At 44.7% G+C, this 17,158-nt stretch overlaps 1 protein-coding gene across 1 annotated transcript in view; it reads right to left on the bottom strand.

Moving 5' to 3' along the window:
• ABCA4 (ATP binding cassette subfamily A member 4) overlaps window positions 1–17,158 on the bottom strand; it is a 179,447-nt gene that overhangs the window by 116,005 nt on the left and 46,284 nt on the right. Inside the window, exon 8 of the mRNA XM_060232234.1 lies at window positions 3,014–3,103. Coding sequence (XP_060088217.1) covers window positions 3,014–3,103 — 90 coding nt within the window. The remainder of the gene's footprint in view (window positions 1–3,013; window positions 3,104–17,158) is intronic.

Here is a 17,158-nt window from a genome sequence, read left to right as displayed (position 1 = left end):
GTGGAGTGTAAATTTATTGATTATTCACTTCATTTATAACCCACCTTTCTCTCCAGAGGGAACCCAAAATGATTTCCATCATTCTATCCTTCTCCATTTTATCCTCATACCAGTCACCCTGTGAAGTATGTTAGGTTGAGAGCTTGTGACTGGTCCAAGGTTACCCAGCAAGCAGAGCAGGGATTCAAAGCTGGATCTCCCAGATCCTTGGCTGACACTTTAACCATTACATTACACTGGCTTTCAGATCAGAATCTCTTGCTAAGAATACCAGTTAAAGGAAACCTTACCTCTCACAGGCTTTTGATGTTCGAAGGGATGCATCTTGCCTTTATACGCTCGTGTTCTCTACATTTATTTCATATCTATTGCTTTTTTTTTTTTTTTACATTTCTGTTACAATTCCATCCCACCCTTCTTCCAAGGAGCTCAGAGTAGAATGTATATCATCCTTTAAAATGTAGAGGTCAGAGAATTGTGGATGCCCCATTCCAAACTTTGAACAACGTTTAAACAAATAGCTTTTATTTCAAGGTCAGGAAACAACAGGTTCAGAACTGGGAATTTTAAACAAATCAGTGGGAATAATGAATTTCATTGAACTAAATTCAAGTCCTGTAGCACCTTAGAGACCAACAAGATTTTGAGCTACTGGACTCCAATCTAGTTCTTCTAGAACAGGGGTCCTCAACCTTTTTAAATAGGGGGCCAGTTCACTGTCCCTCAGACTGTTGGAGGGCCAGACTGCCGTTACTGTACAAGGCTGCGGGCCATCAGTTCTCCGTCTTCTGCATCTCTCTCCCTTCCTCACACCACACACCCCGGCCTGGGAACTCACCTCACCTCGGTATCACCTCACACTCTGTCTCCGCCGCCTCAGCCCAGTGTCAGAAGTGTGCGTTGCTAACGCAAGTTTAGGTCGAACGTCACTTCCGGTCTGATTTTGCCATAACCCGGCGGGCCGCATAAACGTCCTCAACGGGCCGCATCTGGCCCGCGGGCCGTAGTTTGAGGACCCCTGTTCTAGAATGTAGGTCATCATGGCTTCTCTCCTGAAATTCTACTGAGCAATGAGCAGTCCCAAAGTTAGGATAAGAAAAAAAGAAGCCTCCAGAGTCTCTGACTCTGATTCACAAACTGCATATAGGTTGTATTACACTTGGTAAGGTCTCTCTTCTTCACAAGTTTTGAAAAGCCATTTTTCCTCAAAGTCATAACAGAAAACCTACAAGGACTCAGGATCAAACGGCCACATTAGAAGATGGCCACACTTCTGCCAACTGCCTTTCTCCATTTCCACAGACTTTTTTCCTCTCAAACATCTTCAGAAATTCAGAAATTGCCACTCCCTCAGGAGAAAAACACTTTTCCTTAAGAGTCAACTCCCGTTTTTTACTGTCATGTTGCCAGGCAACCATTCACTCATTGTCTCTATAGAAATCCCCTCCCTTTAGAGGGCAGTATTTTCAGGCCAGGGTCTACTATGCATGTGAAAATAGGACACAAGCTTTTAATATATACAGTATATATAAAGATTACATATTGATCTTCCTTCCTCCATTTAATTGTGGGGGGGACCCTGTGAGGCTAGTTAGAGAGAAAATGACTGGCCTAAAGTAACCTGCTGAGCTTCAGGGCCATTCTTAGCCAATGGGTTCCCTTGCCTGAGCCCTGGGCTGGGGAGCCCCAAGTACCCATAGACCATCTCCCACTTTGGAGGAAGGAAAAGGAAAAAGAGTAGCAGTTTCCCACTAGAACCCATCCTATTCAGGGTTTTGGTCACCCACTTGCAGGAAGTGCCGTTCATGCCTACCCCATGCAGGGGGGTGTTGACCCAGAACTGTCCTTCAGGTGTCTGAATTTGCCCTGATGCTCCAGTCAGCCAGCTGTAGCAGAACACATTTTCCTTAGTTCACATGCCTTGATGACACGAGATCATTGCGTATTTCATTCTATGTGGGGCTGGCCTTGAAGATGATTTTGAAAATTCAATTATTCCAAAACACAGTTAGCAAGGGTCCTTTGTGGGATCCAGCATGATGTAAAACCAGGGCTACTCTTGCTATACAGGCTCCCAATTTGTTTCCAGGCCCAATTCAAGGTTCTGTTCTTAATCTTTAAATCCCTAAACAGCTTAGGCCTCCTTCAGGTGCCTATGTATTGAAATCAACAAATGGTGTTCTCCTGTGGGAACAAGTGTGTGCTGCTGACAGATTTATTATTGATACGGGCAGGAGGCATTTTCTAGCTGCTGCCTGTAGTTGATGGAATACCCATCCCCTGGAGGTGAGGTTGGTGCCATCATTCTAGGCCTTCCAAAGGAACACTCGTGAAAATATCCATCTTTAGAAAATCATTCAGTCAGGAGACAATGCATGGTTTTATTAATGTGCATGTGATGGATGTTATATGTTTTGCAGTTTATTATAATCACAATAAATGGGTTTTTTTTAAAAAAGTAAGCAAAATAAATAAATAGCAGCACCTTTGAAAGACAAAGAAACAGCTGATAAATTCAATTTAGTGAGATTTATTTCTGGGAAATTCCTATAGGAAAGGACTAGTGATGGCTGGTGATCTTCCAGTATTACAACTGATATCCAGGTTACAGCGATCAGTTCCCCTGGAGAAAATGGCTGCTTTGAAAGGGAGATCACAAACTACACTGCAGAGTTCCTTTACTCTTTCCTCTGCATTTTAAAGCTTAAAACAGTCCTGATCTAGCTGTATATCTGGGTGGGGAAATGGAGATATGCTGCTTATCTCTTTTATGGTGCCTCTGCAATTCAAAATCACTCTCCCCAAGTTGCTTTTTCATCTGCAGGGTGATAGATTTTCATAGGGCTATTTTGAGCTAAAAATGATAGGAAAAGAAAGGGTTAACAGACCTCTCTTTATAGACATTGTCTGCCCCAGACTACTTTGGTTTTTTAAAAAATTCGCAGAATTGCAAGTTAGAATCCTGGAGCTCTGAACAATACATAGTTTGAACTTCAACTCCCCAGACACTTACCTGTTGCACTGCTTGAGACACATTAGAAAATATTCGGCCCCATGAGCGCAAGTCAGCACCTGGTGAATTAATGTCTAAAACCGTAGGAAGCTGTCAATGAATAAAAGTGAGAAACAGTCAGACTCTAGACAATCTAGAAAATTTTTGAAAACAAAAAGGAAATAATGATGGCAAAAGCACCTGGGAAGCACCAATTGACTGGACCTGAAGTCTCTCAGATGGATTCTTTTGAGCCCATCAATTACTGGGTTAGAGTGATATAAAACTACCCTGTAGAGACTACCAAGTGCCAGCAAGAAACTCTAAGCAGAACCATAAGTTGAGTGACAGTATTGCCTGAGCCAGAGAGAAGACACCCTAAGGGCCCCTTCAAAGCTTATTAAATTCTTACCAATCATTGCTTCCCAGCACAAGTACATACACGTGCCTGTGTGATGATTTGCAAGAAGAAATACTTTCGGTGTAGGAATTTTGAATTAGCTTCCAAGCACACCCACAGACTTGCTATCCCACCAACATTCCAGTGCTACTCCCTTTACATTGACCAGGGCTCTCTGATGTATTCTTCTGGCCTAAGGGGAAGTGGAGGCAGTAGGACAGGAGGATAAAACAAATAGGGGCTGACCGGTGTGTGTGGGGCTGCTTTTAAACTACTGTTTAAAACATACTTTTTAAACATACATACTTTTTAAACTACTGTTTATACATACTTTGTTTTACATACACAGAGAGTGAGTATAAATGGGCAGTCTTCGCAGTGGAGGACGGTAAGCAGTGGGGTGCCACAGGGCTCGGTACTGGGTCCCATCCTCTTTAACTTGTTCATAAATGATTTAGAGTTGGGAGTGAGCAGTGAAGTGGCCAAATTTGCGGATGACACTAAATTGTTCAGGGTGGTGAGAACCAGAGAGGATTGTGAGGAACTCCAAAGGGATCTGTTGAGGCTGGGTGAGTGGGCGTCAACGTGGCAGATGCGGTTCAATGTGCCCAAGTGCAAAGTAATGCACATTGAGGCCAAGAATCCCAGCTACAAATACAAGTTGATGGGGTGTGAACTGGCAGAGACAGACCAAGAGAGAGATCTTGGGGTCATGGTAGATAATTCACTGAAAATGTCAAGACAGTGTGCGTTTGCAATAAAAAAGGCCAACGCCATGCTGGGAATTATTAGGAAGGGAATTGAAAACAAATCAGCCAGTATCATAATGCCTCTGTATAAATCGATGGTGCGGTCTCATTTGGAGTACTGTGTGCAGTTCTGGTCGCCGCACCTCAAAAAGGATATTATAGCATTGGAGAAAGTTCAGAAAAGGGCAACTAAAATGATTAAAGGGCTGGAACACCTTCCCTATGAAGAAAGGTTGAAACGCTTAGGGCTCTTTAGCTTGGAGAAACGTCGACTGAGGGGTGACATGATAGAAGTTTACAAGATAATGCATGGGATGGAGAAAGTAGAGAAAGAAGTACTTTTCTCCCTTTCTCACAATACAAGAACTCGTGGGCATTCGATGAAATTGCTGAGCAGACAGGTTAAAACGGATAAAAGGAAGTACTTTTTCACCCAAAGGGTGATTAACATGTGGAATTCACTGCCACAGGAGGTGGTGGCGTCCACAAGCATAGCCACCTTCAAGAAGGGGTTAGATAAAAATATGGAGCAGAGGTCCATCAGTGGCTATTAGCCACAGTGTGTGTGTGTGTGTGTGTGTGTGTGTGTATATATATATATATATATATATATATATATATATATATATATATTTGGCCGCTGCGTGACACAGAATGTTGGACTGGATGGGCCATTGGCCTGATCTAACATGGCTTCTCTTATGTTCTTACCCTGTTATAGGTTCCCATCTCTTGCCATGCCCTCTATTGTCAAGATTCAGCCAACAGCTTCCTGGACCTGAGCCTTCCCCAATGCTGCTCAGCTCCTCTAGAGCAATCTCACAGAGAAGGAAACAAAAGTTCCTAGTTTGCTAACCATCTAGCCAGGCTTAAAGACAGAATTGCTTTAACAGGCTTTTGAGCTAGTCTGAGTTTTGTGCTTGGGTTAAAACAAAATTATTTGGCTCTTGTTTCAAAGTTTATAGATAAGGATATGAAGAAGATGCACCAGATAATATGCGAGAGTTTACCCAGATTATTAGGGATGGGCACAAACTGCGGAAATGCAGTTCAGGTCAGTCTGTGGTGCACCCGGTCTGCGAACAATGGGCTGTCACAAACTTTTTGGCCCTAAATGAACTGATTCAGTTTGTAAGATTCATGACTTGATAGAATGCCTCCAGTGTACTAAAGACACCAAACATGCAGGGGATCTCTGGCTGGCTCTCCTCTATCTGCCCTGTGAGTTTAGTGATAATTGGATTTATGGGGTATGGCTGAAGTATATTCCCCCCTTCAAAGAAGGTGCTCCCAGATGAGTGCTTTCTGGGGAAATGACAGGAGCAGGTCCAGAAGTTCACAAATGTATAGAACGGATCATGTGCAAACTAGAGACACCAAACTCACAGTGGACCTCCGGGTGACTCTCCTCTACCTTCCCTCCAAGCTTGGTGATGACCAGATTTATGGGGTCTGAGTTACAGTTCCCCAAAGAAGGTGCCCCATCCTTCATTGTTTCTAATAGAGGGGGAAAGACAGCAAAAAAAGGTAAGGGCAATGGAAGCCCAGAAGAACAAAACCAAAGTCCCTGAGAATCTTGGCAGTAAAAACTGAAGGTGGGAGTAGGGTTGCCAAGTCCAATTCAAAAAATATCTGGGGAGTTAGGGGGTGGAGCCAGGAGACTTTGGGGGTGGAGCCAGGAGACACTGGGGGTGGGGCCATAAGCAAAGTTGTAACAAGGACAATTGAATTCCAAAGGGACTTCTGGTCATCACATTTAAAGGAACCGCACACCTTTTAAATGCCTTCCCTACATTAGAAATAATGAAGGATAGGGGCACCTTCTTTTGGGACTCATAGAATTTGACTCCCTGGTTCAATCTTTTTGAAACTTGGAGGGCATTTTGAGGAAAGGCACTGGATGCTACGCTGAAAATTTGGTGCCTCTACCTCAAAAAACAGCCCCTCCAGCGCCCCAGGTACCCCCAGATCAATTCTCCATTATACCCTATGAGGATTGATCTCTATAGGGAATAATGAAGTGCCCAGCAGACATTTCCCTCTCCTCGCCCCATTTCTGATGACTCTGAAGTGGGGGGATTGGCATCTCTACTCACAAGTTGCTGAAGTTCCACATTCTTCAAAGTAACACAGAGCAACCAAAGGTTCAAGTTACCTTTCTTATGCAAAGGACCTCTGAAAAGATTGTGCAACCACAGCCACTGGGAGCAGCCATGTTCTTCTGCTTACTCCCCCCCCCCCGCCCCCATTCAGTCTTAAAGACACAACATCCATTCAGCCTTACAGACACAAGAGGAAGCCTTTCCAAGTGGAGCCTGAAGCCTCCGGAGGTGGAAAGGCACATGGGGGCTGCAGGGGTGGGGCTTCCCCCTACCGGCCAGCTGACTGGGAGCGGGAAGGAGCCTAGGAAAGTGGAAGAACCCCACTGGGACATGGGAATTGGCAAGCCTAGGTGGGGGGCATTCCTGCAAGCTCAGCGGAACCAGTGACAACATGGCATAAGCCAGGAAAGTGCTTTTGGGGGAAATGTCAGGCGCAGGTTCCAAAGTGTATAGAATGGATCCCCTGCAGGCCACACATTAAATGCACAGGAAACCTCACCCTGTTACCCACTTCCCTACAATCTCTGTAAGTTGGGGGTGGATTTCATTTCTGGGGTCCCAGTTATGGATCCCCCCACAAGGCCACCTCAGTGCTCTCTCTGGAAAAGACAGCTACAGTTACAGAGATCTATGGAACAGCTCAAGAACAAGCCAGTGACACCAGACTCACAGGGAAACTTAATCTGGGCAGATCCCCTCATCCAGATACTGGAAGCAAGACAAGCATCCCCCCTAAGATTTCAGCCAGGCCCGTAGCCACAAGGGAGCCTGGGGGGGGCATGATCCCTCTATTAACCCCCCTTCCCCCTGTAGGGCCCCTCTTTTCAGCACCGTTGAACTTGCACCTCCCGCCACCGTGCCACCACAGCGCCACCCATGCCTCCTCCGCCAGCTCGCTGCCACCGCTACTGCCCACCCCTCCCTTCCCTTTCCATTGCCCCGCGTGCAATCACAGCAGGGCCCAGGTGTGGTGATTGCGCCGGGGGGGAGGCGAAAGAAAAGGAGGGGTGGGTGGTGGTAATGGTGGTGGCAAGCCAGCAAAGGAGGCACAGACCGCAGCAGTGGCGGGAAGCGCATTGGGGGAGGTGCAAAGGGAAGAGAAATGAGGGATGGGTGGTGGTAGCAGCAGGCTGGCGAAGAAGGCATGGGTGGCGGGCAGCACACTGGGGGATGCGAAGGGAAGGAGAGGGCGGGTACCGTGCCTGGGGGGGGGGACTAAAGGAAGGGAAGGGAAAGGAGAGTTTGGTGGCGGCCGGTGGGCTGAGGAGGCAGGGAAACTCATGAAGTTTGCATGAAGGGCTCCCCAAGTGGAGCCTTCCATGCAAACAAGGTCATTGGCCCCGCAGCCCCCCCACCAAATTTTTTACTTTGGGGGCTAGGCTTGTCAATCCCCAGGTCCCAGTGGGGGTTCTTCCGCTTTCCCATACTCCTTTCCACTCCCAGTCAGCTGGTTGGTGGGGGGAAGCCCCACCCCCAGAGGACCATGTGCCTTTGCACCTCTGGAGGCTTCAGTCTCCGATTGAAAGGCTTGCTCTTGGGATGGGGTGTCTGCGTTGCTGTGAAGAAGCTGGCAGCAACTCATGAATAGAGAGGCCAATCCCCCTTCAGAGTCACCAGAAACAGGGGGGGAGGGAAAAGTGAGGGAAACGTCTGCTGAGCACTTCATTATTCCCTATGTGGAGATCGATTCTCATAGGGTATAATGGGGAATTGATCTGGAGATTTCGGGGGCTCTGGGGGAGCTGTTTTTGAGGTAGAGGCACCAGATTTTCAGTATAGCATCTAGTGCATCTCCTCAAAGTACTCCCCAAGTTTCAAAAGGATTGGACCAGGGGGTCCAATTCTATGAGCCCCAAAAGAATGTGCCCCTATCCTTCATTATTTCCTATGGAAGGAAGACATTTAAAAAGGTGTGCTGTCCCTTTAAATGTGATGGCCAGAACTCTCTTGGAGTTCAATTATGGTTGTCACACCCTTGTTCCTGGCTCCACCCTCAATGTCTCCTGGCCCCACCCCCAAAGTCTCCTGGCTCCACACCCAAATTCTCCAGATATTTCTTGAATTGGACTTGGCAACCCTATTGGGGGCCCCTCCACCCAAAATCTTCTGGCTATGGGCCTGATTGCAGCCACCCCCCCCCCCCAAAGTCTCCAAAGGTAGATTTAGAATGACAGAAAGCAGACATGACATAATGTCTGACAAGGGCTTCCCAAAATAACCCCACACCAGCGTGGCAGGCATCCCAGTCCCACCAGACAAGCAGGGGAAATGTGCCCAGTCCCACAATTCTCACCGCACCCTCCCAGGCTGAAATACAGAGGTCCAGAGCACACCCATCAACTGTGATGAATTTTTCAACTGTGCAGAGGAATGGAAACGCATGTTGAGCCAGCCAGGCTAACCCCGAAGTCTCCAAAGGCAGGTTCAGAATAACAGATAAACATCCCCAGAGTTCCAACAGCCCCCCCCCCAATAACCCTAAGACAGCTTGGCACCTCTGGCAAGCACTGAAACCCAGTGAGGTGTACCCGCAATGCTCCTAGGCCCCCTCCGGCCTGAACATATAGATCCTCTGGTCACAGATCACCCCTAGGTGAAATTTCTGGTTATTTACCAATTGTAGAACTCATTGTACAGATAAGAGATCACCTGTTGTGAATTGTACAAATGCAATGGAGGGTAGCCAAATGGGGGCTTGCATTTTCATCATAACCAAATCTAATTCTGCTGGTCCACAGTGACCAGTGAGGATCTTAAAAACCCAGAAGAACCCTCAAAATCCAATTCTGTAAAAAAGCAATTCTATTTGGGGCAACAACCCCCTCCAACAAAATAATGACATCATGCACATGCACAGCCATGGGTGGCAGTGTGTGTGTGTGTGTGTGTGTGTGTGTGTGTGTGTGTGTGTGTGAACTGTCAGAGGCTGAGACAATTTGAGTTCCCATAGTGCCTGCAATGGACACCAAGATGTCTGTGTCAAGGTCTGGCATGGAACATCAGTGATGGCTACCAAATGAGGAGATGGAGGTTGCAAAAAGTAGGAGGGGGGAGCAACTGAGAACAGGAAGACGGTGATTGGGAGGGAGGGAACACTGAGCAGGAGAAAGACAGGAAGGAAGAAATGGGGTTCTGCTTTCACGAGTCCTCGCTAGTTCCACGCTGCTGTGTAAAATGGTAGAGATACTAGTTTAGCTGTTTTCCTAACAGAGACCACCATTTGTGTATCAAGAGATACAGAAAATTAGGCCCTGACAAAATGAAAACATAATTTGTGTCTTAGGGCTGAATTCCCACGAAATAATATCTAAGTAATTCTTAGACTGTTTTTTACTGATGAAAGAATAATTCCCACTGCAGTTAACTTGAGCATGACTATGAGCATCACTATGCTAGACAGGGTCCATGGTTTCTCTAAATTAGGATTAATTTATCTTGATATTGGCCCAACCACTGGCTGTCAAAGATACTTGATGAGACGGTTTGTTGGATTTGTTCTTGAAAGAATTGGAAGCCACTTCCACTCCATGTTCCCCTTCCACCTATGTGCTTGTCCTTTTTCCTAGACTGGGATTTTTTTTAAAAAAATGTGTGTGTGGTGGGGGGATGAAACCTGGAGGAACACAGTGTTGAATGCATGTGAACATGGTGAGCTGTCTGCAAAATGCAAGATGAAAACAGGTGTGAGTTTTTCTTGTTCTCATTTCTCAGATGGCAGGAAACATAAAATCCAAAAATGAAGATGATCCACTGCCTTTTCACAATTATATCTATCTTCTAGACAGCTTATCAGGCTTACTAAAATTATTTCACAATGGATGATTCTGTGATATCACACATACCACAAGTGGGGCCTCAAGTTTCTCCTCCTATGAAACGATCTAGAAAACCAGGAAATTGTATGGTGGGTGATTTTACGACAAACAAGGAATTTTAAGAATTCATCTAATCCCTATTTGTGTTCATTTCCATGCTCTGCCACACACACCCAAGATCACACTGGTGACTTGGATTAGTGAAGATATTCGACTGTCCGTTAACTTCTCATTACAGTTTGATTTTTTTTATTTGACCTATGTCATTCTTTAACATTTTTTTCTGTTATAATGTTAGTGTTTATAAGGTAACTAGGTGGAAGACATAACAATAAATATTTAACATATTAATACTAGATTTCCAGTTTTTAAACAAGAAATTAAACATTATTTTATGTAAATTCATTTGTTTATAAATATAAATATGTGAACATATATGTATATAGTAAATTAATTTTACAAATAACTTATTATATAAATATTTGTAAATATAATTACTGATATATAGTAACTGTACTATAATTAAGAAAATTATTTATTTTAAGGTGAACATTAAATCCCAGTTATTTAAAGGTTATAGTAAAATATATTCTATAATACTTTATAATATTTAAGTAGTTATATATATATATATATATATATATATATAACATTTAAGTATTAATAAATGAATAATTTACTAATTTATTCATCCTTATAATTATTAGCCGAATTAAACAAGTATTACCTGAGAATTTCAAAAGCAAAGCAATTAATGTATATAAATTAATTAGTAATATTTTACTATATATGGATCTCTAATGTTCAAACATTTTAACTTCCAAACATTTTTGCCAGTTCTTCAGGCAGAAAGGCGGTGTGTGTGTGTGCATTCTATTATATCTGGATATATTATGTCTGACCAGTGGTATAGCTAGGAGTCTGAGGCCTTGGGACAAAGCTCCCTATTTTTTATGCATTTATACTGGAAATAGTTTGGGTTGAATCTAGCCAGCTTTTCCACTGGTGAAAAAAGTCCAAACCTCCCCCCCCCCCTTGCCCAACGCTATGCTGAAGATTGTGGGACTTGCATGCACAAAAGTCTCATGGGGTAGAGGCTAAGCAAAATGGGCCAAGATTGAGCAAACAAGCTAACTGGATACAGCCCCTTATTGCAAATTGTATCTGTATTTGACTGCAAATTTAAGCTTCCCTTCCCTCTCTTGATCAATTCTCTGACCCTTGTGGGATTTAAATAAAAATTCTATATTTCAAAATTATGTTTCGTGTTGTTCCAGTCAGAACAGATGTTGCTTAAAAAAACCCCTATTAGAATAGTTGTGTAAAGCAAAGCTTCAGGTAGTAACCTTGCTCTTTGCTTGTTATACCATATATGACTTCACGCAGCACTGATCCTCACTAGTTTGTGTTCAAAAGCTACCATAGTGAACAAGGAACTAAAAAGGCTTCCTGGTACTAAATGCTCCAGAATCTTGGCAGCTGCTGATGGGAGCAAGGAAGCTCATGACATGACAACACAGTGAAACAAAATAATTCTGCAGGTGAGAAGGGACACAGTTCTTGAGAGCCAATTTGGTTAAGTGTGTGGACTCTTATCAGGGAGAACCGGGTTTGATTCCCCACTTATCCACTTGCAACTGCTGTAATGGCTTTGGGTCAGCCATATCTCTCTCAGAGATGTCCTTGAAACGGCAGCTTCTGGGAGAGCTCTCTCAGCCTCATCCTCCTCACAGGGTGTCTGTTGTGGGGGAGGAAGGTAAAGGAGATTGTGAGCAACTCTGAGATTTGGAGCGGAGGGCAGGATATAAATATCTTCTTCTTGACAATGACACCTTATTCCTGGCAGGATTCCCATACTGAACATAGTGCTAAACACTGCTGCTGAGCTCAAAGGGGTCTTCTCAAGGGTAAGCATCCTTCCTCCAGAGGAAGTCACCGTGGGACAGGAAAAAACTGCACTTAGCAGAGAGATAAGATACAACCCAACTATTTCTAGCATGTTTAAGGATTTCTATATTGCATGGACCTATTTAAGGCCTGTATATAAAATATACAGATATTATGCTTCTTTCCATGCAACTTAAATTTCCTTTAGCCTTTCCTATAGTCAACAGTCCCAAGACCCTTTTCATATGTTCTACTACCGAGCCGGTTATCTCCCATCTTGCCCTGTCATTGGATTATTTGAAGCCCCCCTCCTCCTCATGCTCTGTGGTCACAAGCAGAAACCGAGCCTGCAGCACTTGGGAGTGACAATTCCCTGATAGCACATGTATTTCAAGTTGGGTCAGAGCCCTCACCCCACTCAGATGATGCATAAAATTTAGTTGAGCCCCGATAAACTCTCTGACTGCAGTTCCGCAATCAGCTGAGGATCCACTGGATGATACAGTCATCTAGCCGGCATTGAACTAGTTTCCCAGCAAAAGTATCATGGGAAACTGTCAACTATACCTCTCAAGATCTAGTTCATCCATAGCACTCTTATCATCCTCTAGGCTAGTAACCTGATCAAAACAACGTGATAAGATTAGTCTGGCAGGATTTATTTTGACAAATCCATGCTGGCTTCTCCTAATGACTTTGTTGTTTTCAAGATGCTTACAGAATGACCGCTTTATAAGCTGATCTAGTATCTTCCCTGGCCTGGTCTGCAGTTTCCCAGATCCTCTTTTCAAACAAACAAGCCATTTTCAGGGTTATATTGTAGATTGCCAGGTGCTGAAGAGAGCACAGGTGGTGGGGTGGGGGGAAGAGTGCTGCAAAAGCTCCAGTTGATATATTAAAAATTCCGCACTGCAGCTGCATAGAGCAAACATACTTCTGAGGCAGGAGCTCCATGATTACAGCCAATCATTTAGAGACTCTGCTAATCTGATTTTTCCCTGCTTAGTTTAAAAAAAAACAAATAGAAAAGAAATTACGCCAGAGGGCCTCTGTTTAAACAAACACTGGCTCTGAAAACTTAGCAGTTATGTCCCATGTGACTGAAACAGGGCTCCTTTGGGCAGCAAAATTCTGAATTAATGAACAGGGACTGAATGAAACATGTAACCAACTTTAGTAGTAGAGATAGGCAAAGTATGAGCTCACTCTGGGGCCCAGCAATATCTGCAAGAAAGGTCTACGGTAGCTCTAAAAACATCCCTTTCCTTCTGCCTTAGCAGTAGCAAAGACAGGAAATCAGTTCCAGAGTTAGGTTGAAAGGTAACCGTTCCAGGCCTGTAAATATGTATTTCCTGACACACTGCAACAATTGTCTGGGTAAAGGATGGAGTCACTTTTACTCTGGAAGTTTTTTGTCTGTCTTTCTCTAGCCTTCCGTTGCTCAGTGGGGATCCTCTTTGAGTTCAGATTTCATATCCTTAGGCAGGGTTGTAAAATGAAACAGCCCTCTATCAGACTGCAGATTTTAAAAAGCTTCTGGTGGAACTAACCATACAGCTGAGGTATCATTCCTTCTGGAGAGCTGTCTCAGCTGAGCACAGAAGCAAGCTTTTACTGCACAGGTAACTCATAGGTTGTCCTATCACAATGCTTACAAATTGACAGCTTTATAGGAAGCACAGACTGGTATTTATTACCTGTCATGTACAGTGAACAGAACTGCCTGCAGCCTAAAGAACCCCAAGTTAATTGTTGATGTCGTCTCTGAAGGGATGAGAAAAGAGGCACACTGAGACTGTTATTCCTTTTCCTCACCTGATAAGTTTTATTACGCAGAATGACTTCCAACACAAACAAAAAAGCTGGCTAAAGTATACCAGCCCTCTTCCATGGATCTTCCTCCTCTGCACTCCTCCCATTCTGTCTGCCCACTTTTTCCACCCCTGGTACAAGGCTGCTGAATAGTTCTGGAAGAAATCTAAAGAATGTGCTGACTTTGACAATTATAAAGCCAATCTTTCTTTTCTCAGCTGCACTCACTCTTTGCTTCCACAGACAAAACTCTACTATTCTTCTCTCTCTGATTTCAGAGTTCAGATTCTTGGCCATTTCTTTTTCATTCTGACCCCAAATCCTCCCTTTACTCTTCTTTCACTGACAACGATTTTGCATTATTTCCCAAGAATGTGAATTTCCAGCTACCCACCCCCGTTCTGATTCCCAGTTGGCTTTTCTTTTCTCTACCTCTGTTTCATCTGCACATCTCTCATTCCTGTCCTGTGTTTCATCACTTTGCCTTTCCTTTACCTTCTTCAGTAATATGATTTAAAATGTTCAGCTCTCACAAATCTTTTTAAAAGCCTCCTTCACAGTCAAATTTATGCAAAAAGCTAAATGAACACTAGATTAGTGACTCAAATAAATGAGAGGTTTCTACATTAAAAATCACTACAGTTTCAGGTTTTTCACAGTTGATTAAATATGGCATCATTTTGTGGCCTCTTAAACTTATTGTTGCTCAGGGCCTCAGCATGTCTTAATTCATTCCTCACCAACCTGGATTTGGGGTGTATAAAAGAAAGATAGCCACCAACAACAGTTTCTGGAATATGTGGAAAGAGTATGTGCAGGACTTTTATGATGATTTCAACATTCTGATATTCCTCCCGCATCTATAAAAAAAATGCTTGCTCCTTGCTTGTTCTTAGAAAGCAGGCCGAGGTGCTCCCCCCACCAAAATATGTTTTAATTCCTCTCTATAGGAATGTAATGTTTAAACCACACCCTTGGTTTATAGTTTTTTATTTTAATCCAACTATGAAAATAAGAGTTCAAATGTTCAGATCCAGTATGGGCAAAAAATCTGGCCTGGAACACCAAGCGCTTCCAAAACACCCAGACATCCTACCAGAATGAGGCATGTTGTGATGGAGGGAAACTAAGAAGAAACCTTGATTATGGTTGAGGATATAGAAGATTAGAGTACTGGGTAAGCTTCATTAGAGTTGGGATTTATGACATAGATGTGAGTTTACCGATGTTTGAAAATTATTTTTTCTGTGCAGTTCCAAAAACAAGAAGGTGACCATGAGGAAGAATTTGACGATTTGAAACAGTCTTCATATCCAGATGGGTCTGTTGGTCAAGGCTGCTGTATGAATTCTATGAAAAAAGCAACCTGTTGTGAAATTAACAAGAGACTTTTCACTTTATTATTTGTAGGGTTACCAAGTCCAATTCAATAAATATCTGGGGACTTTGGGGGTGGAGCCAGGAGACATTGGGGGTGGAGTCAGGAGTTATTGGGGGTGGAGCCAGGAGAAGGGTGTGACAAGCATAAATGAACTCCAAAGGGAGTTCTGGCCATCACATTTAAAGGGACCATACACTTTTTAAAATGCCTTCCTTCCATAGGAAATAATGAAGGATAGGGGCACTTTCTTTTGGGGCTCATAGAATTGGACCCCCTGGTCCAATCCTTTTGAAACTTGGGGGGTATTTTGGAGAGAGCCACTGGATGAAAATTTGGTGCCTCTACCTCAAAAAACAGCCATCCCGAGCCCCAGATACTCATGGATCAATTCTCCATTATTTCCTGTGGAAGGGCCTCCAAACTGGGGGATCCCCTGTCCTTACCTGGGGATTGGCAACCCTAATTATTTGCTAGACTATGTGAATACAGACAAGTAATTTGCATTCATAATAAGGCACTACAGTGTGGTGGTTTTTGTTTTTCTTTTGCTGCCTGCACCTTGTCCTCCTTGTGAGGAAAGACGTCTGTTGCCTCCTCATCACAAGGCAATTGGGCCCTAGTGTGGGATCAGCAGCTGCCATCTTGGCTATGGACAGGAAGTGACATCAGCCTTTTCTAGGGATGGTGTTATTTTTTTCAATCCAGCCCTTTGTAACTGTTGTGTCCTAGGCTCAAATGGGAGAACTGTTACTTTTGGAGGGAAGCCGAACAAGCCAGAGCTTGAACTCCACACCAGGGTTCCAGAGAAGGCCTAAGCGTGCCCAATCAGGTGAAGGATTGAAACATAAGTAGCCAACCAACATCCAGGCTCATACTGTACCCTGATAGACCCTTAGGGCCCTGTAAATAGCCAATCCGTGTAGATAGTTAAGGACCAATCAGAAGGGGGAAGAATTGTATAAAGGAGCGGGAAGTTTGAACAGAGCTCAGTCTGTGTGTGTGTGTTCCTGAAGTAAAGCTTGCTGAAATCACTCTCCGACTCTGGTCTCTTACTGCGCCGACCCCAGTACTTTACACTGGCGACGAAGGTGGGATTCCAGTAAGAACCAGCAACAGAACCAGGAACACGGAAAGGTGACTAAATCCAAGCCATCTGGGTCCGCACCTCCACTCTGCGCACACCCCAGCTTGCAAGCCGCCCAGACGCGCTGCCAAGAATGGAGGCTCCAGCCAACCTCCTACAGCCCTTTAGCATCGATCGCCCCGAGCTGTGGGACTCGTGGGTCGAAGGCTTCCAGTCATACCTGACCTTCTGGAAGATTACAGAGACTACCATGCAGAGAGCTCTGCTTATCAGTACGTGTGGCACGGAGACCGTGGACTTAGCCAGGGCTCTTCTCCAACCCAGGAAGCTCTCAGAGACGCTGGTGGACGACATCAGCGCTCTGGAGAAGTATTTCCAGCCCCAGCCAACCAAGCTCACCCGGCACTGGGACTTCCGACAAAGGACACAGAAGGCAGGCGAAACCGCCATGGCGTTCTTAACAAGCCTGCGCTGGGTGGCAAGCCAATGCAGTTTCGCAGACCTCAACGTAGCCCTTCTCGACCAGTTTGTATGGAGCTTGAGGGACGAAAAACTAGTGCGGAAACTCCTGTCCCTCTCCGATTGCGACCTAACAAAGGCAATCGACGTGGCCACCAGCTGGGAGAAGAGCAGATCAGCAGAGCCACAGCCGACAAGACAGGCTGCGGCACACCAGATCAACCCTGAACCATCTACTGAGGACTCGGACGAGGACAGAGCTCTACAAACCGGCTATCGTTCAGCAGGAAGGAAGACCACCCACGTCCCACAAGGCATGAGACACAAGACACCACCTGCATGTGCTAGTTGTGGGGGCCAGCACGAGCGGAAGACCTGCCGATTCCGGAATGCCACCTGTCGACTCTGCAACAAGGAAGGCCACATCGCCTGCGCCTGCAGATCCAAATCCCGAGCACGTGTCCCGCAAAGATCTGC

The sequence above is a fragment of the Heteronotia binoei genome, chromosome 2, assembly GCF_032191835.1.
Source record: "Heteronotia binoei isolate CCM8104 ecotype False Entrance Well chromosome 2, APGP_CSIRO_Hbin_v1, whole genome shotgun sequence".
NCBI lineage: Eukaryota > Metazoa > Chordata > Lepidosauria > Squamata > Gekkonidae > Heteronotia > Heteronotia binoei.
Note: the sequence above shows the minus strand (reverse complement) of the source record. Positions and strands in the feature narration are given on the sequence as shown.